Below are 26,120 nucleotides of genomic sequence, written 5' to 3'. Positions count from 1 at the left end.
AGGGTGCCAAAGCTGTGCCACAAGATGGCTTAAGATTGTGAAAACAATTACAGTCTGACAAAGTAATGTACTTTGTTGGAATTTTTTGCTATAAAATACCCCAAAAATTGTAGATAATAATAAATCTTGATTGCAATAATGTAATAATTTGGAATAACTGATAGTCAATATCACAACCATGGGTACAAATTCAACGAAAGTTTAATTATATATCATATCACTCGGTGCTTATTGAACAGCATATTAGGCAGTCTTCTCACTTGGTGTATCTCAACATATGCATAAAATAACCAACCTGTGAAAATTTGAGCTCAATCGGTCGTCGAAGTTGCGAGATAATAATGAAAGAAAAAAAACCCCTTGTCACCCGACGTTGTGGGCTTTCAGATGCTTGATTTCGAGACCTCAAATTCTAAATCTGAGGTCTCGAAATCAAATTCAGAGAGAATTACTTCTTTCTCGTAAACTATGTTACTGAGGGACCCATTTCTCACAGTGTTTTATACCATCAACAGCTCCCCATTACTCGTTACCAAATAATTAGGTTTTATGTTAATAATTATTTTGAGTAATTACCAATAGTGTCCACTGCCTTTAAAGGGTCTGGGTACCTTTTGTAGGACACAAAACACAATGTCCAAAGATTTACATTAAACTTACACAGTATGAAGATAATGATGGTAGAAATCTTCCCCGAAAAAATTACTTGCTGAGGTGCTGAAGTTTTTGAGAATTGAATAAAACAAAAAGGTGTCACAAAAATGATTTTTATCTCAGTGATCACGAGACGAAAATTATTTTAGCATGTAAAAACGTATTTTCATGACATTGTTTTACTTATTTCTCAAACACTACATCTCCTTGAGCAAGGTAAGGTAAGCCTTCTACTATCAATATCTTCAAACTGTGTAAGTTTTATATAAATCTGTGGTCATTGTGTTTTCTGTTACAAAAAGTACCAGAATCCTTTAATAGCGGTTAAAGATCAATGAATAGCGAGTATATTTAAACAAAATAGTCGACAAGGTGTTATGAAGAACTTCGGCAAAACCTTTTATCTAAGTTATGAAACTATTTACATTTTATGTACAGACCATGTCTACATTGACATTGCACGTTATTGAACAAAATGTAAACTCAATATGAACAGTTATACAGAACAGGGTCTTTCTGTGCAACACTACCACTCTACCAGTCCCAACCAATGGGGACTTTTTTGGGGCGCTACCTGGCAGCATAGTAACCAGGGCCCAATTTCAAAGAGCTGCTAAGCACAAAAATTTGCTTAGCATGAAATGCTTGCCTTGATAAAAACAGGATTTCCTAACCAAATTTCTATGTGATTTTCAAGGTAAGCATACAACAGCTGAATATAGTTTTAGTGCTTAGCAGCTCTATGAAATTGGGCCCGGGTAAAATCCATTTAGCAAGGGATCATTGCTAAATTGCTTTTGTGTGAAGCGGCTGATTGACCCCAACAGTTTAACACAATCTGGGAGTTCACTGACTTTGAAGTTGACTCGCTAAAAACTAGCTGACCCAACTGGAAACTAGCTGACCCAACTGGAAACTAGCTGACCCAACTGGAAACAAGCTGACCCAACTGAAAACTAGCTGACCCAACTGGAAACCAGCTGACGCCTAATTAGAAAAAAGCTCATGATACCCAATTGGAAAATAGCTGACCAAACTGGAAACTAGCTGACCCAACCGGAAACTAGCTGACCCAACTGGAAACCAGCTGACGCCTAATTAGAAAAAAGCTCATGATACCCAACTTGAAACTAGCTGACCCAACTGGAAACCAGCTGATGCCCAACTAGAAAACGCTCATGATACCCAACTGGAAACTAGTTGACCCAACTGGAAACCAGCTGATGCCTAACTAGAAAAAAGCTCATGATACCCAACTGGAAACTAGCTGACCCAACTGGAAACCAGCTGATGCCTAACTAGAAAAAAAGCTCATGATACCCAACTGGAAACTAGCTGACCCAACTGGAAACCAGCTGATGCCTAACTAGAAAAAAGCTCATGATACCCAACTGGAAACTAGCTGACCCAACTGGAAACCAGCTGATGCCTAACTAGAAAAAAGCTCATGATACCCAACTGGAAACTAGCTGACCCAACTGGAAACCAGCTGATGCCTAACTAGAAAAAAAGCTCATGATACCCAACTGGAAACTAGCTGACCCAACTGGAAACCAGCTGATGCCTAACTAGAAAAAAGCTCGTGATACCCAACTGGAAACTAGCTGACCCAACTGGAAACCAGCTGATGCCTAACTAGAAAAAAAGCTCATGATACCCAACTGGAAACTAGTTGACCCAACTGGAAACCAGCTGATGCCTAACTAGAAAAAAGCTCATGATACCCAACTGGAAACTAGTTGACCCAACTGGAAACCAGCTGATGCCTAACTAGAAAAAAAGCTCATGATACCCAACTGGAAACTAGCTGACCCAACTGGAAACCAGCTGACGCCTAACTAGAAAAAAGCTCGTGATAACAACTGGAAACTAGCTGACCCAACTGGAAACCAGCTGACGCCTAATTAGAAAAAAGCTCATGATACCCAACTGGAAACTAGCTGACCCAACTGGAAACCAGCTGATGCCTAACTAGAAAAAAGCTCATGTTACCCAACTGGAAACTACTTGACCCAACTGGAAACCAGCTGATGCCTAACTAGAAAAAAAGCTCATGATACCCAACTGGAAACTAGTTGACCCAACTGGAAACCAGCTGATGCCTAACTAGAAAAAAGCTCATGATACCCAACTGGAAACTAGTTGACCCAACTGGAAACCACTGCCATGTGTCAATTTCTCGTTGAAATGTTAAAAAAGGGTTTCCCGATCTAAAAAATATCTCAACCAAAAGTAAAGCACCCTTTAAAGGGACACGTTGCCTTGGAAATATACATTTTTCTTTTTAAGTAGCGAACTAACACGGTCGGAAAACCATGCAACTTCGGGGCATATTTGTATGGACATTATATTTTCAAAGACCAACTTGCTCGATCCAAGGCAACGTGTCCCTTTAATATCAAACTAGTCAACAAATTTTCCACACGCAGACTTTCAATCACTAGGTGGCAGCAGACTTTCAAGGTGAATCTCCAGTGGTTTTGTAGTTCTGTGCCTGCGCACACACGAGAACAATGAATTTACATGGTAAGTCTGCTGCCACCTAGTGTCACCGAAAAGTGTACCATTGTGCCTGTATACAATAAGTTTGCGAAACTGTACTTTTCCACATTAGATTATTTCTGTAGAATGAACTGCTCGATGAATTCGTTTTGTTCTGCCTCCTCCTTCTGTAACGCCGCTGTTTGTATCCGATATCTGTAAAAGTGTACATGTATGTTTTAGTATTTAAAACCTTTAAGACCGAGTAACTCTGCAGCAATAACGAAAATGATCACGACGCAAAGAGAACTCATTCTATTGGTTGAATTGCTCCACGTAGAATGCGCACACGCTCATTCAACCAATAGAATGCGTTCTCTTTGCGTTGTGATTGTTATCATTTTTGTTATAGCTGCAGTGCGACTTGGCCTTTAGAGTGCTAAGGTTGCCCATAACAGGTTGTGTACTCCCCAAGGAGCTGAGAAAGATTAGAGGGATTTTAATTTTCTCAATGACCAGGGTACTAATGTAATACGCATTAAAGGGTCTATGTAACTTTTGTAGGACAAAAAACACAATGTCCACAGATTTATACTAAACTTACACAGTTTGAAGATAATGATAGTAGAGAGATTCCATGAAAATATTACGTGCTGAGGTGCTGTATTTTTTGGAAAATGAGTAAAACAATGTCATGAAAATAATTTTCGTATCATGAGACAAAAACTATTTTAATCATTTACAAACATATTTTCATGACATTGTTTTACTCATTTCTCAAAAACTACAGCACCTCAGTAAGTAATATTTGAAGGGAAGCTTTCCATTATCACAATCTTCCAACCCTGTAAGTTTAATGTTAATCTATGGACATTTTGAAAAAGTATCCAAAGCCTTTAAGACGGTTATTGTGAAATGCGGTATGTAAGAATTTGATATAATATAATGTGAATTTTCAATCTAGAGGCTCATCGCGACTCTCGAGAAGTATGTTTTTCCATTGTTCATTAGAGAACACTCAGAGAGATTTGTAAGGGAAGCTGCTGAACAAAATCTCATCAAAAACATGCAGCCGATTTCACGAAACGCTAAGATTAATCCTAGCTTAGGATGGGTTCAGTGCGTCCTGCGTGTTTGGATACGAAACTGAACCCGTCCTAAGTTTGGATCAGTTATTTTCATACCTCAAAAAATTACTTTTCATCGACCGATCACCGTTGTTCCTTTTCAAATCGAAAAATAACATTGGATGATAGTTTTGTGGTCTGTTATTTGTATTAGTTGAATTTCGTTCATTCATACCAGTTTGAACACGTTTTATGTCTAGTTGAATCTTACCTTTCTAGTTGCGTTTTCTTCTCTGCAATGAGTGCTTGTAGTTGTTGTTGCTGTGCTTCTCTTTGCTTTGCGATGGACTTTAACAAGTTTCGAGATCCAATAGCCTGGTGAAATCAAACATTGCCAATTTTAATAAAACATGACTCTAGAAATTTGATTCATACAGTATAGGAGGTAGGCCCTAGACCTTTACTCACATGGTGCCTACCAATCTGCTTTGCATAATAAGCTGTTTTAAAGACACTGGACACTATTGGTAATTGCCAAAGACCAGTCTTCTCACTTGCTGTACCTTTGTTAAAGTTTGAGCTCAATCAGTCGTCGACGTTGCGAGATAATAATAAAAGAAAAAAACACCATTGTCACATGACGTTGTGCGCTTTCAGATGCTTGATTTCGAGACCTCATATTCTAAATCTGAGGTATTGAAATCAAATTCGTGGAAAGATACTTCTTTCTCGAAAACTACGTTACTTCAGAGGGAGCTGTTTCTCATCATGTTTTATACTATCAACAGCTCCCAATTACTCATTACAAAGTAAGGTTTTGAGCTAATAATTATTTTGAGTAATTACCAATAGTGTGCACTGCCTTTAAAGGGATAGTACACGTTTGGTAATTACTCAAAACAAAGTTTAACTTAAAACTGACTTAGTAACAAGCATTGGAGAGCTAATGATAAAACATTGTGAGAAACGACTCCCTCTGAACTAACATAGTTTTTGAGAATGAGGTAATATCTCACTAAAATATTAAAGTCAGAAGTCTTTTTTTCCTATCTGAAAGCCCACAAATTCGTCCAACAAGGGTGTTTTTTCTTTCATCATTTTCTAGCAACTTCAATGACAAACTGAGCTCAAATTTTCACAGGTTTGTTACTTTGTGCATATTTTGAGATACACCAAGTGAGATCACTGGTCTTTGACAACTACCAATTGTGTCCAGTGCCTTTAACAAAAAACACACACAGCTTTGTGTTACTGTCAATTTACTAGTCAACTAGTTCATTCCAACAAAGCAATGTTTTTCAAATGAACTATACCTTCATTTTTTCTTTTTCCACTTCCTGCGCAAGGCCATCTACCATCTCGATGAAGCCTCCAACAATAGATTGAAAACCATCGATTTCTGACGAATACAAATCAAACAAATAGTTAAAAAATTTCAGAATCAACAAAGTGACCTTTGACAATGTCAACAGTAACACAAATGTTGTAAACAGATGTTTTAATTTGGGAGGGGAGGGGTGAAGCAGAATAATTTGTGGGAGGAGGGAATTATTCTAGTTGTATCCAACTATACATGTGCCTTTTCTTTCCTGCTGATCATTGTCATGTTTGGTGAAGGGTATGGGGGGGGGGGGCAACTGCAAGGGTTGCGAGTCTGAATTTTAAAATGTTTAACAACCCTCCAAATTTAGACTTGCACTTCTTTTATTTTTAGTCCCAGTATTTCTGTGGACCCATGCCCATGCGGGCCATGGATGGAGTTATTTAAATTAAAATATTAAGTAAATTTCACAAAATGGTCTTATACAATATAGTATTCCCGTCTCATGACAAAGTCATATGGATAATAATGTTGGCATGGAACCAGACTAAAACAGAAACACTAAACTAAAATTATCACACTAAATAAAAACTATAAAAAACTGTCACACTGTCACGGACCTGCATGTGGTCAAGACTCAGGCCATTCTGTGAAATTTTCTTTTTATATAATGCTAGGCCTACCCTACAGCTACACACTACACTACACTACGGTACATCTACACACACAATTACAGCAATTAATGGAAAAGTTTCCGTATGGCCCCACCACATTTTTATTTGATATGAAATAATCCATCTATAAATTTACCTCAACTCATCATGCTCATTAGAATTAGATCATTAGATGAGATCCTTTTTGTAAAACTAAAAATGAGTGAAAAAGTGGTGGCATGGTTTTGGTATGTATGGTCACTTAGTTGGTGCCCGTACGGAACGGAAGGTTATCCATACCTGTTCCTGTGTAGAGTGTGGGCTGTGCTTAACATGAATTTATGTGGAAAGTTTTAGGATGGAAGCTACCAACTTATCTGCCCTCTGCCTCCCCTGCCTCACCCCCCCCCCCACCCCCCGTTCACCAAGTTTACCTACAAAATACAATACAATGGCAGCGTGAATGACAGTTGCACAGTGTGTGCAACTAACTGTTTTTTTACAGTAGCTTTTTGTTAGGGAGGGTGCTATTAATATTTGTATTAAGCAAATTTCAGCTGCAACAAATAACCATACTCACTCTCAACAAACTCCTTGCATTCTTCTTTCAACTCCGTCGTTTGTTGGTGAATTTCAGGTTCTAGAACTCTTATTTTATTCAGTTCATCGAAATGTAAGCCTGCCTTGGCAACAGCTTCGTCCGCCATGGTTTACCGGTTGATGTTTTCAGGAAAGTCAGGAATTTCGCTGGTACTCGGGAACACTGTTACATCTGCCTCATCGTAACCTGTGCGTTTGCCACTTAAATTGCTGTACACCAGCTTCAATCGTTAAAATGTCACTATTGATGGCGCTGTTTTGTGCACTTGCTAAACATTATATAATAAAACTTAAAAAGCAACAACCAGTCATTTATTAAACATACTTAAAAAGTACCTTAAAGTCCCCCGTCTCTTCAAAAAAAAACCAATCAAATATATCCACGAACATCTAAACTTTAGATTTCTTTAAAAAAATTGGCAGGTCAACCGTACAGATTTTTTGCTATGGGGTAAAAAAACACTCCGAGGTTTTTCCAGCACCGACTTGCTACCGTGCTACAGCATTACATTCTTGTTCATACCCATGCCCCCCCCCCCCCCCCCTAAAAAAGAAAAAAATTGCGCGCACATTAATCAATAAAATTGATACATCTGGCCTTCATATAAAGATAATCTTGCGACGGGCGACGCGAATAACGCGCCGATAAATTGTGTATCCCCCACCCACAAAAAAAGGTGTAGACATGTATGTGATGTTGCAACCCCCCCCCCCCCCCCCCACCGACAGCGCCCGCATCGCTCGTAACAAGAAACGTCTTGCACCAAGACTAGCGCCTAGTATCCGACTACAACCGATTTTAACAGAGCTCCAGGTAGTCATTAACAACCGTTTAAACACCCCCACGTGACGTGCTCTCAACAAATAGGAATAGCGAAACTGTCTAAGATAATTATATAATGTAACGTCAGATAAATATTGAACAAGTATTAAGAAAGTTACACTTTAAGCTTAATACAAATTGAACCTTTTACTTTAGCAATGAGACTTAAAAAGAAAATCTAATTTTAAAGGTGGGGTAGACCTACCCGGGGCTACGGGCATCACGTGCCCCTGTGCTCCCCGTGGTAAGACAACAGCTTAGCAGGCATTAAAGAACTCAAAACCATAACAAACCTAGTGGTGACATGATGACCTCATGAGGTGTGTATTAGTGTGACGTTTATTTCAGACTCAACATCTCTACATTAAAAAACAGTCTACCATTGAAAGTAATATGTGATTGATGTATTTAAAAGTAATACACTACTATAGGCAGCGCAACCAATGACGAGGTTTACTTATTATCAAACCCTGCGATGCCATACTAAACTGCGCCAATAAAGTATCTAAACACTTACAAATGGTCAGATTTATCGGAACCTAATATAGTATAAAAAAATTTAATTGTTCGTTTCTATTCACCGTTAATTTCTGCACGTTTTGACACATCTTGTGTTGCGCTACGATGTTGTTTGGTGGATTTATGGACACTTGAGTGGCTTAAGGTCGAATTTCAAAAGTTGCAAAAGCCCCTATTCACCCCAATTCCAAAAGGGAACTCACATAAGCATCACACTCGGACAAAATCAAGACAAAAGACACAAACTCATTTCGTTTACATGACCATGAAATTAATTGCCGTATCTTTAAAACTGCTGTTATCCTGTCCTCCATTCTTGGTGTGTCCTCCATCATTGTCCTGAACGGCAAGCTTCAAATGATCAACTTATGATTGATTCAAGTTATTTCCATAATGGTTTCTATTGCAATGCAAGTTTTTCACAATTATTTATCATAATTAATTTGGCAAATTAATTTAAAAATACTATATTTATAGGGCTAGAGCTGCACGTTGGAGGACGCAACAAGGATATGTTATGAATGATGTCAAACAGTTGCAAGCCTAATAAACTGCATTAGCTTGTGACGGGGGCCTACTAATAGTCACTCGTACTAAAGCTGAAATGTACACGTGCTGACCCATGGTTTTAAGAAAAATTGAAAAGCTTCAATTTGTTTTAAAAGTTTGATTGTCTTAGTCCTTTATAAATAATATTATTTAGATTATAAATACAATCAAACTAACCTGTGGACATTTCAAAAGCTGAACGCGTTTTGTTTTTAGTTTTTTAGATAATTGCAGAAAATCAGGAGCGCACGGAAGACATGGTGCTGAGTAGCCTTGTCCCAAGGCTCTTTACGAAAGCACTGGCCCGCTTAGAATTCAAGAACTGTATACATGTAGATGTAGATACTGTACCGCACGGTACATAACAGTAATTGATACCGTGGGGTCGAAGCATGGCTTTTCGAGGTATCAACGACAACGAGGCCGGATTTTTGCGGCCTCGTTATATTAGGTACAGTAACCTTGTTGGGTTATGAATTCTTTTTATGTTGAGTAACACCAACTGAGAAAACTGGTCAATTATTACCAAAACGCGTCCATCCAGTGCCTATGTTTACCAAAATTGATGACAAATAATGCAACGTAAAAGTTTAAAAACACATCGAGAATGACTTTTAACAAATTTATCTCATATTTATATTATAAACTGGATTAAAATGAACCTCGTTATAGTTATAATGTATATCTGTGCCATAGTGGTCAGGGTGTCTCGATCGCTTCGGGCTACAAATAACTGAAGAAGATTGCTCCAAGTATCCCCCTGCTTTTGGTTTACTCACCGTAGAGGGCCAGTTATTATTATTTGGGAAGTAAGTCTCTCTATTACTCTCTTTCCAGTTAGCAGTTGTTATGTGTCCCTCTAAATGTTTCATGACGCTGTCTGGGCTTTGGATGGGTAGAAACCTACCCCTGGTGATAGTGCTGATACTTTCTCTCGCGAGAGGGCGCTCGCTGGGACTATAAAACTCCTGAACCTGCATTTCTTGATCGACTGGCGCTGAGGTGCGACTACCACTGTACCCGAAGCAGTCGCAACATGACGAGCAAGGTATATCGCCTGTGGATTTTTGTGGACCTATGATATAGCAGAGGGACCCAAATAAGAATGTGCTGTATGTCCAACTGGTGCTCATAACAATCATGAAGAAGATTCCGAATTGGGTGTATCCGTAAACGGTAGCCGGCATGACCAAGGCACCAGCCACGAAACTTGAAAGTGCAGCCACTGAGATGGCGCCTGACATTGTCGAAAGGAAGTATAGAGTGCGCCCCTTACGGTCATCATGAGGCGCCATTCTATACGCAACACCATAATGAATGGTAAAGTCAACCGACAACCCAACGGATAGAGTTATAACAGTTGATTCAACAATATTCAACTCCCAACCAAGTAACACTAGCGTACCAACAGTAACAAAAACCGCACATGTGATGGTAAGCATTGCATTTACAGTCAGTATGATGTTTTGTATTGAGAACAGTAGAATAACAGATCCAATGCCGAGAGTGACAAGCATAGACATGGTTGTCCCAGAGGCCAAACTTCTCTGAAGATCATAGAAGGCAATGTCATATGTATAAGGAATGAACCAACCGTTTTGGAGGGCCCCGGGGGCTGTTTTGAGTTGGAATTCAACCCACGTGTTTGCCTGTGTCCACAGCTCTTCGTTGAGCGTGTACAGGAGGCTTTGCTTGTAACTCATTGTGAAGGGTAGAGCAATGACACCAACAGTGGAGTTGCTTTTTTTGAATCTGACACTTGGGACGAGGCCGGTGCTGTGGAAGCGATCAAGGCAAGTTCTAAAGACGGATGGGGAGTAAGGGAAGATTGAATGTCCACAGCAAGGAGTTGCATCTTGCCCAGTCACAGGGTCAGCCATACAAGGAAGTTCCATTAAGATCTTAACATTCTCAATGAAACAACTGTATGGACCGTTTGAGTTAAAGAAAGACTGGTTCTGCATGTCATGGCAAAAATTAAGAAGCCATTGTTGATCGGACGGGCTGGAAAATGTAAAACTTTCTTGGGGTGTAAAACGCCCTCCATCGTCTGGATCCCACCAGTCGCCATTGTCGAGTGCTTCCACGCCCCACACAATGTATGCAGGAACATACGGTCTGTTCTTCAGTGAAAATGCAAACTGTTCCTTATATATGAAGTCATATTGTTCAAAAGGATGTGAGATGATGAAGAGCTGGTTTTCTCCAGCGCTGGGTAATTGGAGGCCAGGTTTGTAGAATATAACCACAGCGCCCCCAGCGCCTAGAAGAAGGAATATAATCGCCCATAAGTATCTGAGCTTGAAGACAAATGAAGGTAGTGCTTCTTCAAAGAGCTTGCTGGCGAAATCGACCAGTGTCTGTCGGCATGACCTCTGTCTTGGTTTGGAGTTTCTTGGGTCATCATCTTGACTACCTTCGGTCGAACAGATCAACGGGGACACTTTGTGCTGCAGAACTATAAATGCTGGCATGAGTGTCAGTGTTAGAATAAAATTCATAAGTATAGCTGTGCCAGCGAAGATGCCGAAACATTTAACTGCTGTGATGTCACTTATGGTACTCGCATAGAGTGCCGAGGCTGTGGTGACACTTGTGACAAACATAGTGGCTGTGGCATGACGAAGTGTCTCCCGGGTTACAAAGATAAGATCTTGCCCCTTCATTTCCAGTTGACATTTCTTCCAAAGGTCAATGAAGACAAAAGCGTCATCTGCCCCTATCCCTATGATAAGGATCGCGGTCAATACATTACTGAAGGGGAAAAACGGCATGGCGAAAACTACAGTGTAGAAATAGTAAGCCATTAGAAATGAAAACACCATGTTGAGAATCGCTGCTAAGGTGACTATGAAAGTTCCAGTGTAGAGCCAAATGAGAACGAATATCACTGCACTACCAATACCAAGATACAGCGAATCAGCAAACAGAAGGGTTGCAAATAAGGGATTCTTGAGAGAGAATTCGACTGCTTTCATCTGTGTTATACCATCGGAGCAGGTGCATCGATGGAGGTTATCCCAGTAAATAGTCGTCAGAGCGGTATCTTCTGAGACGCTGATGGGGAAAAACACGACCGTCACTTCGGCTTTCTGGACGGTACCATTAGCGACGATCGTCTCGCTGAACTCCCACGGTAGCAGGAAGAAGAGTATAGAGTGGATCGCGTAGTCGTGCTGTGCACATTCAGCAGGGACGCTTGCGTCTTGCAACTCTGAACGAATGCGTCCGTGGAAGAAAGGCGCACATTGTCTCAACAGCGACACCAAGACGGTGACGTCGTTGTCATTGATGTCATGACATGATGTCTTATTAGATAGCAGTGCAACATAGTTCCCGATGGACCATGTACTTAAGCAATGTCCTTCTTGGTGACAGAGGCAGCTGGAGTTGTAGTTAGGGTGAGATGTGACAAAGTCTCTTTCTGCAGAGCAAACTGATCTGATACCTTCCATTGATAGAATATCGACACCATCCACTCCCTCGAAAACGATTTTGGGAAATTGTTCATTCCAGTCCCCTGAAAGAAGAAAATAAATCATACGTATAACTTTAACATGTGATTTTGAATGGTCTGCTGTGTGTAATTCATGGTGTACATACACTCTTAGGAAAATATTGTGTGAAGCCAAGAACAGGCACCGGCCAAACTGCTAAGAACTCTTGTGACCACGTTTGACATTAGTGTCAAAATTTACACCTTGAGTTGTGAGACAGCAAGAAAATTATCGAACTTATCATCGGTGTTAAAATAACACCAGTGTAATGGGAGACTTTGAGGCGCTAGGTGGCAGCAGAGTTACCAGGTACATTTACATTATTTACGTAGTTCTGAGCTTGCGCACATTACCGAGAACAATGGATTTTACCCATAAAGTTATAATTAACTCTATGATTTTACCTGGTAAGTCTGCTGCCACCAAGCGTCCCAAATGTCTCCCATTGTTTCGGCAGAAACGTGTGTTATTTTAACCTAGGTATAGTGTACATTTGGATTTGTAGACCATTTTTATGAGTTTGATCGCAGTGTATGCTTTTTGGTGCTTCAGCAAAACACTCCACACATAAGCGTGGGGCACCCTATTTTGGGCATGGCATGGCCCAAGGACATGCTGACACGAAATAGCATAACATTTTTTTTATTAAATTTGCCATTCCACTAGACAATACCAATCAGAAAACAAACAATAAAAACCGTGAAGAAGTGTACGTTTTGATACTTACACAAAGAAGTGCCAAAATGGATTCCCGATATGGAGTTGTCGGTAATCGTCAGCGGGTCATCGGCTCGATTGCAGGCGAGGGCGTTACTCAACGATGCCCCATTGTCATCACTACTCGGTACAGTAACTTGCGGAGTTAAGTAGTAATCCGAATGGAAGAGCGTGTTACTTATGCTCTTCAGACGGGCTGAGATGACTGTACCTCGAGCCTCAAAACCCTGTTTAAGAAGAAATTTACTCATTTAGGTGGCTGTTTTAAAGCAATCGCAAAACATCGGTTAACAGTTTTTTTTTTTCAAAGGCCCACACTTCGTGTATCACAATTATTTATTCATAAAATAACAAACCTGTGAAAATTTAGGCTCAATCGGTCATCGGAGTCGGGGAGAAAATAACGGGAAAACTCACCCTTGTTTCCGCACGTGTCGCCGTGTCATGACATGTATTAAAATAAATCCGTTATTCTCGATATCGAGAATTGATATTGTTTTAATGTTTTCTCAACCTTATGTACCTTCTGTAAAGCCTGTAAGTTTTTTTTTAAATATGTGAACCTTTAATTTTTGTTCTGTTCAGAAAGTGTCCGATGCTTTAAAGCCATTGAACACTTTTGGTAAACAGTATTGTCCAAGGCCCACACTTATTGTATCACAACTTACATATTTAAAATAACAACCTGTGAAAATTTAGGCTCAATCGGTCATCGGAGTCGGGAGAAATTAACGGGAAAACCCACCCTTGTTTCCGCACGTTTTGCCGTGTCATGACATGTGTTTAAAATAAATTCGTAATTCTCGATATTGAGAATTGAGTCATTGTTTTAATGTTTTCTCAAAAAGTAAAGCATTTAATGGAATAATATTTCAAAAGAAGTCTTTCACCATTACCTTCTGTAAACCCTGTAAGTTATTTGTAAATCTGTGAACTTTTATCTATTTCTGTTCCGAAAGTGATTTCATTTAAAACACAAATTTCAAAATGGCCGCCATATTTGACAAAATATCGCCTTTCAAGTGGCTTATTTTGTTTTTGATACCTCAGATTTATAATTTGAGGTCTCAAAATCAAGCATCTGAAAGCACACAACTTCATGCGACAAGGGCGTTTTTTCTTTCACTAGTATCTCGCAACTTCAATGACCGATTGAGCTCAAATTTTTACAGGTTTGTTATTTTATGCATTATGTTGAGATACACCAAGTGAGAAGACTGGTCTTTGACAATTACCAAAAGTGTCTAGAGTCTTTAATCTCGAGTGGATAATCTCGAAGGGATTAGTGTTTCTTAGTCATTTCAAAGTGTTGAGGTTGTTAGTTTTTACCTTCACGGGGTCCAGGAAATCTGGTATGTCATACAGTGTGAACGCCATGGTGCTGTATGCAGCTATCATAGCGAATATGATAATGCAAATCACATACCAAAATCGAGACAGGATTGTTGCATACCTACAAATGGAAAAAAAAAATAAGGGAGTAATGACTTTTGTTAATTTAGGGTGGATGTGCAGCGAATTCGGATGCGTGTCGCACATGTCTCAGTCGACACCCCAAAACAATGAAGTTGCATTAATAAGACAGGTGGAACTACAACAATGGATAAAGCATAACCACTTGAGAACTACATTTGACTGTCAATTCCTTTATTGAAGCATTCACCCAGTATAACAAATTATAGGCATATGAGCACGACATGCTGCAGAAGGTGGGACGTGCCACAATCCCGTTTCACCGTGTTTATATGCGATGTCCAGTGCAGGGTGGAGCCCGAATTCGGGTAAAACAGTTATAATGTACAGGGGAATTTCGGGAACAGCAACAGAATGAGGGAGAAAGTAAAATATTATATTGAGCCGGTATTGGTATACTTGTGTTTGTATCTAGGCCTATGTATATACATGTATCTGTGCAAATCTACCCCTCCTACCCCTTAACCAAAATGGACCCCCATAGGGTCTTATACGCCCATATTATGTGTTTGTCACGAAAATATGACTTACTTTATAAAAGTTTTGTTGTACGATAATTCAATCATGCTTCTTCAAATTTTCGGTCAAACAGAACGTGCACGTTCCAAAAGAGTAGATTGAAATTCTTTGTGTAAGTCGACTGGACCCTAATGACTACAGTTATTGCAGTTGTTAATTATTCAGACCAGAAAATGTTACGTGACACCAAAGGCAATCTATGTCTTGGAGTAAATTAGTGTTAACAAAATTATACATATTAAAATGTCTATGTACTTTTTGTAGGACAAGAAACACAATGTCCACAGATTTACATTAAACTTACACAGTTTTTAAAAGCTACAGCATCTCAGCAACTAATATTTTAAGGTACACTTTCTACTATCATTATCTTCAAACGGTGTAAGTTTGATGTAAATCTGTAGACATTATGTTTTGTGTTACAAAAAGTACCCAAATCCTTTAAAGCCATTGGATACTTTCGGTAAACAGTATCGTCCAAGGTCTACACTTCGTGTATCACAACTTCTATATAAAATAACAAACCTGGGACAATTTAGGCTCAAGTCTGTCATCGGAGTCGGAAGAAAATAACGGGAAAACCCACCCTTGTTTCCGCACGTTTCGCCGTGTCATGACATGTGTTAAAAAAAAAACCGTAAATCTCGATATCGAGAATTGATATTGTTTTAATTTTTTTTCTCAAAAAGTAAAGCATTTCATGGAATAATATTTCAAGAGAGGTCTTTCACCATTACCTTCTTTAAACCCTGTAAGTTATTTGTAAATCTGTGAACTCCGAAAGTGTCCAATGGCTTTAAGGCAAATAAAGTGCAATGAATGATCTTCTTAGTGATCCCCGCCCCTCCCCTCATCAAATGGTTTTGCGTTAAGGTTCGTGGGCAAAATGCAGGGAAGAACGCCTATAGGTTGATCGACACTAATCTAGCAAGACGAAATTAATTTTTTACTTTAGGCCTAGCTGGCAAATTTGCAAAACTGTTCCAAGTTAATTATATTATACGTCCACATCCCAACCCATGCTCTCTGGTTTTGTATCGATGTGACCATGATACCAAAGGAACATTATTACATGGTTGAACCATTTCTCCATGGTTGAACCATGGTTGAACAGCCACAATCGACTGGATGACTTACGTGTTGCATACACCTGTTGCATCGTCCTCTATGGCCGTTCCTTCATCGTGGTATTGTGCTGCCTTTTTATGTGAGGGTTCACTGTCACTGATCACTGATGATGCCATACTACTCTCACAAGGTGTGCCGACTGTCTTCCTTCAAGACCAGATGACACTTAAAGACTACAGACAAACTCCTCTCGCGGATGGTTCTAAGATCTCAAAGAGCACCTCATCATCCCTATCATGCAACTCCTTGACAATTCTATCTAAGAATGTTACTGTGGCCATGACTTAAACTGGGCGGAAGTATTCACACATCCACTAAACACACTTCTATGACGGAGTTGGGGTTGCTCTATGCTCGAACAAATTTACTCAAGCGAAAGTTTCTTGACCTTAATTAGCATAATTAACAATAGAAGACGCTTCGTCATCCCTTCCACGGAGCGATCCTCGTGACACTATTGTGTTTAGCTGGGTGAGTGTAAGATAAGTAAACATGAACATGCATTTTATAGCTTCGATCATTATTTACTATGTCTTTAGACTGTGAACATAAGTTTTTTTGAACGCATATAACAGTTAGGTAAATAATTCAGGAACTTTCTCCATCCTAATACATTTTATGTTCCATATTTTCAAACACAAAGTCAAGCTCAAAAAAAATCTTAAGGGGTTTAATAAAATATCTTCGAGAACCCTTTCCGCTGTCTTTCCCAAAAATATTTCCCCCTGATCAACCACGTATAGTACTTCCCTCGAGCACAACTCCCCTCAACCCATCTCAACCCATCTCAACCCCACCGCATCGAGCCCCCGCTGTCGTCGTCAAAACGTTCACTTTTTGCTAGGGCATAGTTTCCCTCGTTCCACTTTCGAAAAAACCACCACGTTAATTGTCTAAACAGAGATCAAATCGAATACAATATCGAGTATCGAGATATATGTATCTGCTTGGCAGAGCTTTATGATTAGTCCATGTTTGCATTCGGCCAATAACTTATGTTTTCATTATATTTTAATATCTCCATGAACAGTGCAATATGAGCTATTTTGGGATAAAGATGGACACAATGCTATGAAAATATAAATTGTGGTTTTGCCCATACACCGATGTGTGTTAGCACTGCATTACTCAGTACTTTCCTGAGTCCTGTGAAAAATTATCACAAGCATGCAACTCGGTGGGATTCGATGGGTAAACACCCAAAATTAATATTCCTATCCTCGATGCAAATTTAACATCTATTATAATACAATGCTATGGTCATGGATTTGTCTGTTTACACCCAAACCAAACAGGTACTTCTATCATGGAGGAATAATTTATTCCTCCATGCTGCTATACAGATATCCACCATATCTCATGATGTTATTTCAATCTGTTGATTTCTCATAAATAATAATTTCCCCCAACCCCCTTCCCCGACCCAAGAAGGAACCATGTAGAGGTCCTCCACGAAGAAGCCAACAAAGAAACCAAAAATAGCCAAGTATCACCATTGTTGCCATGCACGTGTTTACCGTAACTAAGCATTACACTCATAGGTCCTTTGCCGGGAAAATTCCATCGAGAAACCTTGCTATTGAGAAGACACACAGACACAGACGGTGGCGAGAAAAGACGTCATCGTATTTTCCCATTGGTCCCAAGGCCGTTATTCCTCACTAGGGGGCCCTATAACTTGCTTAGCCTATAACTTGCTTAGCCTATAACTTGCTTAGCCTATAACTTGCTTAGCCTATACCTTGCTTATCCGAGTTTCCAATGTTTAACCCGATTGATTCCTTCATCAATGATAAGTTTTCTACCTCCATGGTCTAATTAACTTGATAATTTATTTCATTTTTTTTATGGGGGAGGAAAAGTGTTTCTGCCATTTCATAATAACTATGGGATTCATATAAATGTAATAGGCCAACCACTCAAATAGACCGGCGAACTAGATCAATTGGTAAACATAATTAATCAGTACGTTAACAATTTTAGAGTGTTTAATGTATAGTATATAAATGTGAGCTTTTCATGAGCTAGGTCTGGGAGGGCACATCTTTTTTATGTAATTTTTTTTTTTTGCCCTTCCCTGGACGGCCTGTGCTTGTTTTATTGTTTTGTCCAATAAATTAAAATAAATAAATAAAAAATAAAATAACAATGGCACACAACATAAATATGCCTATAACACATGGTAATCATTAAATACATCGCAGAAAGATTTAGACTATAAGCCTGTATGACAAATCCGCTGGCCACAAAACAGACAAGGACAACATTTTTCAAAGCTTATAATATTATACTGTGTTCAACCATTATTCCTCCAGGGTTCAACCATTTTTTCCTCCATGGTTCAACATGCACGTTTTCCTAAAAATGTATATGCATCTTGGACCACAGAAAAAAAAACTTCACTAAGTAGCTGTGCAAACATTGTGGAAAGGGTAATTACTCAATCTTATTGGTAAACATGACATACCTTCATCACGAGTGCTGAAAATCGGCCTTGCAAAAAGTATGTTGACTCCTACTCTTGCTTTAGGCTGAGACCAGTCTCTATAGGGTTGGGTGTCGTCATCCTTAATGGGATGACAGTCCACGGGCATGATTGAGCTTAACTTTCGAAAAGTTAAACTGGGCCCGCTCAATGGCACCGGAAGTTTCATGATACTTGACTAACTTTAGCACACACCACTGTGGAGAGATGAATGTTACGTAGTATGTTAGTCTTGTATTGCTGCTTATACATAACAACAAAAGTTATAATAAAGACCCTGTGCACTATTGGAAATTGTCGAAGACTAGTCTTCACAGTTGGTGTATCTCAACATAAGCATAAGATAACAAACCTGTGAAAATTTGAGCTCAATCGGTCGTCGAAGTTGCGAGATATTAATGAAAGAAATGAAAAAACATTGTCGCACGAGGTTGTGTGCTTTCAGATTCTTGATTTCGAGACCTCAAATTCTAAATCTGAGGTCCCGAAATCAAATTCGTGGAAAGTTACTTCTTTCTCAAAAACTACATCACTTCAGAGGGAGCTGTTTCTCACAATTTTTTTGTACTATCAACCTCTCCCCATTACTTGTAATTAAGAAAGGTTTTATGATAATATTTATTTTGAGTAAATACCAATAGTGTCCACTACCTTTAAGAGGTTCAAATGTTGCATGGTGGAAATGCGCCATATATATGGAAAGGTTTGCGGTAACACCATGACTATCTCCAAATGAGTTGGGGTGGTTCTAAAAAGAACCGTTGGCTCAACTTGACGTTTCGATCAGTATGCTCTGATCGTCTTCTGGAGAAAGTGATGACATTTGTGATGAAAATGCTATTTTTATTATCAGTAAATCTCAAAGACTAAAATCAACACGAACGTAACGTGGAGATACAAAAGATTTGCAATACCATATACACGGAGTCTCTCTTTGAATTGTTATAAAAAAGAAATACAATTATTGTCACTGTTCTGTATTTCATGGTTTTTTGTCAAAATCCTATAAAAGAAAATGTACTTATTGTTTCACCCATCTCTGTAGGAGAAGCAACTTTAGGTTGCTGGAAATTTAACAGCTATTAAATCGTTGCGGTTCTACCCGCTGCTAAAATATAGGATTCGAACTGACATACCGGGCAATCTCGGTTGTCTAGTTGGTACGACACTGCTCTACAATTCAAGGTCGTGGGTTCCAAACACACCCGAGTAATATGCCTGTGATTTTGTTTTCACAGAACTCGGGAAAGTACCGAGAATACAGTTCTAACACACATCGGTGTAACAAGTTAACAAACGATGAGATGCAAATTGTAAAAGTATTATCACGATGCAGCAAACAAAGTATACAAATTATAGACAATACATGTATAAACAAATTGTATCGGAGCAGAGAAATTCAAAATGTCCATAGATTTAAATTAAACTTACAGGGTTTGAAGATAAAAGCTTCCCTTCAAATATTACTTACTGGGGTGCTGTCGTTTTTGAGAAATGAGTAAAACAATGTCATGTAAATACGTTTGTAAATGATTGAAAATTATTTTCATGACATTGTTTTACTAATTTCCCAAAACTACAGCACCTCAGCACGTAGTATTTTCAGGGAAGCTTTCTACTATCATTATCTTCAAACTGTGTAAGTTTAGTGTAAATCTGTGGACATTATGTTTTTTGTCCTACAAAACTTACATAGACCCTTTAACACAAAAATTAGATCCCTGTCTGACTGCAACGGCATGAAGATATTTTGGATAGAGCCGAAGTCAAGTCACTTTGCTTTTCATGATCACGTATGTGTCATGGACAATCCTTAGCGGTGGTTGCGTTATGAAAAAAAAATCGTAATTTTTGACCGGGGCCAGCAGCTCTAGACGGCGAGTTTGCACAGTTTACAACAAAAGTTATGCCACTGCCAGTGCTGTTAACTCCCTCTATGTTAATTAGAACACACACCAATCTGAGAAACGTTTCATTCAGAAATGTGTTTTTGAATCCTACTCTCTAAAACAACATTCCTTTGAAGGGAGTTGTTTCTCATAGCCTAATGATATACATTAAATGCTTCTTACAAAGCAAGTTTTTATGGTCATTAATTTTTGGGGGGTAAATACCAAGGGTATACCCTCCCTTTAATATAGGTTCAACAAACTTCCTACTTTATATCTGCACAGAGTTCACGCGTCTACGGGTCTAACAAACATACCGCACTGCTTTGTCTGTTGCCCTACTTCAAACAAATACATGAAAAACGACCAGACACAAATAAAAATTAAAAACATTCTTTTCTTTTTACAAGAGCTCTACTGCAGAGCAGAGTTTATTTTACTATATTCATACCTGGCAATACAATAATTTAATTTTGTTAGAATCCTTGCATCGTTGGTAATATGTAATACACACAAAAACACAGACCAAATTTCTATAAATTGGTCGGCAGATGTACAAAATAATTATTTTCATTGTTTATAAACTGGAAGCTCTTCAGAATGCCACCCTATACCCCCCCCAAGTCAGTTAGACCAGTCCTCTCACTTGGTGTATCTCAACATATGCACAAAATAACAAACCTGTGAAAATTTGAACTCAATTGGTCATCGAAGTTGCGAGATAATAATGGAAGAAAAAACACCCTTGTCACACGAAATTGTGTGCTTTCAGATGCTTGATTTCGAATTCAAAGTCCTGGAAAATTACTTCTTTCTCCAAAACTTTGTTACTTCAGAGGGAGCCTGTTTCTCACAATGTTTTATACTATCAACAGCTCTCCATTGCTTGTAATCAATGAAGTGTTTATGCTAACAACTATTTTGAGTAATTACCAACAGTGTCCAGTGCCGTTAATACAGTTAACCTTTTTTTCCCAACCATGGGTTTTTGACAAAAAACAACAGCAGGCTGATGATAGACCCCCAGGCCTGTATGCTTCGTTTTTGAAAGGGCAAGGGCACCAAGGCATTTTCTCTGTGGCAAAGGGCACCCTATGAGGAAATTGTAAATTTCTACTGGAGCACCAAGGCAATGGCAATGGGCAACGGAGGCAATCGCCTCCGTTGCCTCCGTGAAGTATCAGGCCTGGACCCCTTGCAAATGAAGTCACTCTCTCAAAAAACTGCCCCCTCTACTGCTGACCAATACAAAAAACACGATCCCAATCAAGACTAGCGAGTGTGCTGCGCATTGTGCAAGGGGGGGTCTAATAATAGTCTCGGCTCAAGACGTCAGTGGTCGATAGTGGAGGGTGTACAGCGCACACGCTCAGTGGTAAATCGCTGCAGCATGCCCTCTTACAGTATATGGTTTAACTGACTCGCACTCACAACTGTGCGTAGTACACTATCCACTATTGATCACCGACATCTTGGGCCAAGACTAGGGGTCTAAAGACCGCATGCGCGTCTCCTGTTCGCCATTTTGGCTGTTAAAGACAGTGGACACTATTGGTAATTGTCAAAGACTAGTCTTCACACTTGGTGTACCTCAACATTTTTATGCATAAAATAACAAACCTGTGAAAATTTGAGCTCAATCGGTCGTCGAAGTTGCGAGATAATAATGAAATAAAAAAACACCCTTGTCACACGAAGTTGTGTGCGTTCAGATGCTTGATTTCGAGACCTCAAGTTTTATGTCACTTCAGAGGGAGCCGTTTCTTACAATGTTTTATACCATCAACCTCTCTCTGTTACTCGTCATCAATTAAGGTTTTTATGATGACCTTTAAAACATGCACAAAAGGATGGTACATGTGATTACAGGCACATTGGTGTGTAAACACATGTACCATCCTTTTGTGCACTTTTTGACCCCCAAAACAGGAGACGCGCGTGTTTGCGCGCTTAGCGTTGTGCAATGGGTCTAAAGGCAACTTTAGCGAGACTTTTGCTTTTTTGAGCGAGCAGCACCCGACTTAGCCACCTTTTCACCAGGCATGTAATCTTTGCTTAACAACATCATCAACAGAATGAGTACAGGCACGGCCAAATAAGGCATATAAATAGCTGTTAATTTTAGCTTGTCTTCTAAAGTAACTGGTCCTGGGTGAGGAGAGTTGGTGAAGTCCTGGAAGAAGACATGAGCAAAGATGGCCTGTAGTGTGGTGATAGTGTGCACAGAGTATATAATAGCTGGAATTCGCACCCACTTGCAACTACCTGAAAAGACAAAAAATGGGAAAAAAATGTACTTTTATAAATGGCAGATGTAGAAAGTTCTTCCCTGAACTGCACAACAGCTCAAATCTAAGGAATTTCTTCAGTTACCAAGTCATGACCAAACACATCATGCAACTTCAGTTGATGAAAATTTTGCTCACGTACCATAGCTACGGATTTTGTTTTATAGAACTTCAGAAAGTAGGCATACTGAGTATACACATTGGTTTAGGCTACCAGCTAGGGTAGCCGCTGCTATGGTTCCGAACTGTCTCTAGTTATCAACCTAGCTTGGTGGTCTAGCAATGCAAAAGTTTGAATCCCACCCAAGTGATTTTCCGGTGGATTTTTTCACAAAACTTGAGAAAAAAAAAGGGTAAAAACAAATTTATGAGGAGTTCTTTTCATATTGCAACAGAATGATCTACTATCTGTTTAATGCATTTCAAAGCATTTCAGTGTTCCATTTTTGTATATTCAGCATGGTGTTTAGAAAACGCCTGGCATAGATTAAAGGCAGTGGACACTATTGGTAATTGCCAAAGACAAGCCTTCACAGTTGGTGTATCCCAACATATGCATAAAATACCAAACTTGTGAAAATTTGAGCTCAATCGGTCATCGAACTTGCGAGATAATAATGAAAGAAAAAAACACCCTTGCAACACGAAGTTGTGTGCGTTTTAGATGGTTGATTTCGAGACCTCAAGTTCTAAATCTGAGGTCTTGAAATCAAATTCGTGGAAAATTACTTCTTTCTCGAAAACTATGGCACTTCAGAGGGAGCCGTTTCTCACAATGTTTTATGCCATCAACCTCTCCCCATTACTCGTTACCAAGAAAGGTTTTATGCTAATAATTTTTTTGAGTAATTACCAATAGTGTCCACTGCCTTTAAATGAGAAAGAAGGTATTTGTCATGAACTTGGTTTCGAGACCTCAGATTTAGATTTTGAGGTCTCGAAATCAAGCATCTAAAAGCACACAATTTCGTGTGACAAGGGTGTTTTTCTTTCATAAATATTATCTCACAACTTCGACCACCAATTCAGCTCAAACTTTCACAGGTTTGTTTTTCTTATGCATATGTTGAGATACACCAAGTGTAACAGTATGTGGGAAAATTGTTCCTTTAATTAATTCCAACTTAAATTATTGTTGGGTACTTCTATTAAATTGTAGTTTCTTTATTATTTCTAATCTGGTGTCACTGTTCCATTCTTGTTTCATGTATGATATTGGTCTGAGTAGAGTGGCGCAAGGGTCCACTCTGCACCACCAAGTGAGGAGACTGGTCTTTGACAATTACCAACAGTGTCCGCCTGTCTTTAAATGAAAACAAATACAATACGTTGTAAGTGGTGTAATTGTTATTACAAACCTATATAAAAGGCGTAAGCACCCACAAAGAAGAATGGAAACTGCAGGAGACATTCACCGTAGACGAATGACATAAACCAAGGATGGGCAGAGGGGTCTGCCATCATTTCATCCTTCATTTCGAGACTGTAATCTCTCACAAGATCTGTAAGCTAGGAAACAAATGATTGAAAACAAATATGAATAGCATTTTGATAATGACAATCATGAATGCATTCAATTTATACTTTAAAGTTACTTTAATAGCTCCATTCTTTGACCAATACCACTTGTCTAAATGTCAAAAAGGCAATACCCATCCCATAGGTTTTACAAATTACATTACTCTTAATAACTTTGACAAAAGCGACAAAAGCAGACAAGCCAGAATTGTTGAGGTGGACTACATGTACTTCAGGAGCCACAAATAGAAAAAATTGTAATTACTAACCATAATAAAATGTTTGACTAAATTTTAAAATAATATTTTGGGGTTTAAGCAGGAATTCAAACTCTACTGTACTAGAATGCACACTGCTTGCACTGCTGAGCTATGCAGCAGTAACAAATTCCTGCAATTCCTCCTACATTCGTACGTACCTACTTGTCAGCACTGACAAAATGGCACTATACTACAACTAATCATTACCGGCTAAGTAGTGTTTATTAAACCCATAAAGCTGATCAAATTTAGCCAGTGCATGGAGGTGGCCCACATCCACACAATTAAAGGCAGTGGACACTATTGGTAATTACTCAAAATAATTATTAGCGTAAAACCCTTCTTGGTGATGAGTAATATGGGGAGAGGTTGATGGTATAAAACATCATGAGAAAACAGCTCCCTCTGAAATGAAGTAATTTTCCACGAATTTGATTTCGAGACCTCAGATTTAGAACTTGAGGTCTCGAAATCAACCATCTAAACGCACACAGCTTTGTGTGACACAAGGCAAGGGTGTTTTTTTCTTGCATTATTATTTTGCAAGTTCGATGACCGATTGAGCTCAAGTTTTCACAGGTTTGTTATTTGATGCAAACATGTATGTTGAGATACACCAACTGTCAAGGCTAGTCTTTGACAATTTATTACCAATAGTGTCCACTGCCTTTAACAAACAACATCCAAATAAATATACAAAATGGAATTTATTATATAACACCCAAGCAGATCCTTGCCATTTGATTGGAGGATTGTCCGTCACGTGATAGCAAATAAAAGTACCATTGCACGCTGAGTCACTCGCCGTGCTTTTTCGTTCCATCCGAAAAGTACCATTGCACGCTGGCACGCTGCCAGCGTGCAATGGTACTTTTCGGATGGATCGAAAAAGCTGAGTAAAAACATCACTGCGTTCGCGTGTCTTTGGTAACGCAGCAGGTGTTACTGCAAGAAGGCATAGTAAAATTACTAGCATTCGGCTTCTACAGTTGAAATTGTTTGTTTTGAAAGTTGTTTCTTTCAATAAAAATGACAAAGTTCTACTTGGATGTTAATATAAAACAAATAATGAATGTTTTTCATTCGTGCAATGGTGCGAATATGTTCATTCGTTGAAAGCTGGAATGTTCCATTCAACTCGGCTCCGCCTCGTTGAATAGAACATTCCATCTTTCAATTCATGAACATATTCGCACCATTGCACTCATCATAAACATTCATTATGTGTATATTATTTAATGTAGGCCCTTCATTCATACTACTACGTACTACTACTACATTTCTTGGATTTGAAATTAAAACACTTCGTACTTACCACTTTTGGGTGGAACCATGATGGCATAATGGCTTGCGAGTCAATGAAGATTGTAATTGGGATGTGGCTGGCAAAGTAGACAACCACCACCCATTCCAGAAACCGTGTAAAACCCTTGGCCATGTTGCAGCGGTTATTAAGAAATTACAAACAAAAACACGTGTTGGTGGAATCGGTAGAGTGAGATCAAAATGGTTTCAACTTCTGTTGCGACCCCCCGCCCTTGGATTGCTTGAAGAAAAAAAACAAGTTGAAATTGTAGCTAATATAACTACAGACCTGCAGAAGCATTCCAACACTTCAGTTTCTTATCACCCGTGGACAAAATCAACAGGTACCAGCACATACGACAACGTTGGCTGAG

At 39.1% G+C, this 26,120-nt stretch overlaps 3 protein-coding genes across 4 annotated transcripts; all 3 read right to left on the bottom strand.

Annotated features, from left to right (window-relative positions):
• Positions 1 to 677: 677 nt before the first annotated feature.
• On the bottom strand, positions 678 to 26,120 carry LOC117290278 (intraflagellar transport protein 20 homolog). 2 transcript variants are annotated; one of them, XM_033771587.1, is made up of 5 exons: positions 26,036 to 26,120; positions 18,469 to 18,683; positions 5,516 to 5,601; positions 4,474 to 4,577; positions 678 to 3,351 (listed from the first exon to the last, which is right to left on the bottom strand). In XM_033771587.1, the coding sequence occupies exons 2-5, from the start codon at positions 18,653 to 18,655 to the stop codon at positions 3,270 to 3,272; spliced, it is 459 nt and encodes a 152-aa protein (XP_033627478.1). In that variant the 5' UTR covers positions 18,656 to 18,683; positions 26,036 to 26,120; the 3' UTR covers positions 678 to 3,269. The 2 variants fall into 2 exon arrangements, with proteins under 2 accessions (XP_033627478.1, XP_033627479.1); XM_033771588.1 differs by lacking the exons at positions 18,469 to 18,683; positions 26,036 to 26,120 and adding an exon at positions 6,757 to 6,915.
• LOC117290280 (protein dispatched homolog 1-like) lies at positions 8,405 to 16,334 on the bottom strand. The gene is made up of 4 exons (XM_033771589.1): positions 16,011 to 16,334; positions 14,211 to 14,334; positions 12,892 to 13,108; positions 8,405 to 12,187 (listed from the first exon to the last, which is right to left on the bottom strand). Exons 1-4 carry the CDS (start codon positions 16,115 to 16,117, stop codon positions 9,291 to 9,293), a joined length of 3,345 nt encoding a protein of 1,114 aa, XP_033627480.1. The 5' UTR covers positions 16,118 to 16,334; the 3' UTR covers positions 8,405 to 9,290.
• LOC117290277 (sigma intracellular receptor 2-like) lies at positions 22,284 to 26,095 on the bottom strand. The gene is made up of 3 exons (XM_033771586.1): positions 25,757 to 26,095; positions 24,022 to 24,172; positions 22,284 to 22,640 (listed from the first exon to the last, which is right to left on the bottom strand). Exons 1-3 carry the CDS (start codon positions 25,877 to 25,879, stop codon positions 22,357 to 22,359), a joined length of 558 nt encoding a protein of 185 aa, XP_033627477.1. The 5' UTR covers positions 25,880 to 26,095; the 3' UTR covers positions 22,284 to 22,356.

Source organism: Asterias rubens, chromosome 5 (genome assembly GCF_902459465.1).
Source record: "Asterias rubens chromosome 5, eAstRub1.3, whole genome shotgun sequence".
Taxonomy (NCBI): domain Eukaryota; kingdom Metazoa; phylum Echinodermata; class Asteroidea; order Forcipulatida; family Asteriidae; genus Asterias; species Asterias rubens.
This window is presented reverse-complemented; position numbering and strand designations above follow the sequence as displayed.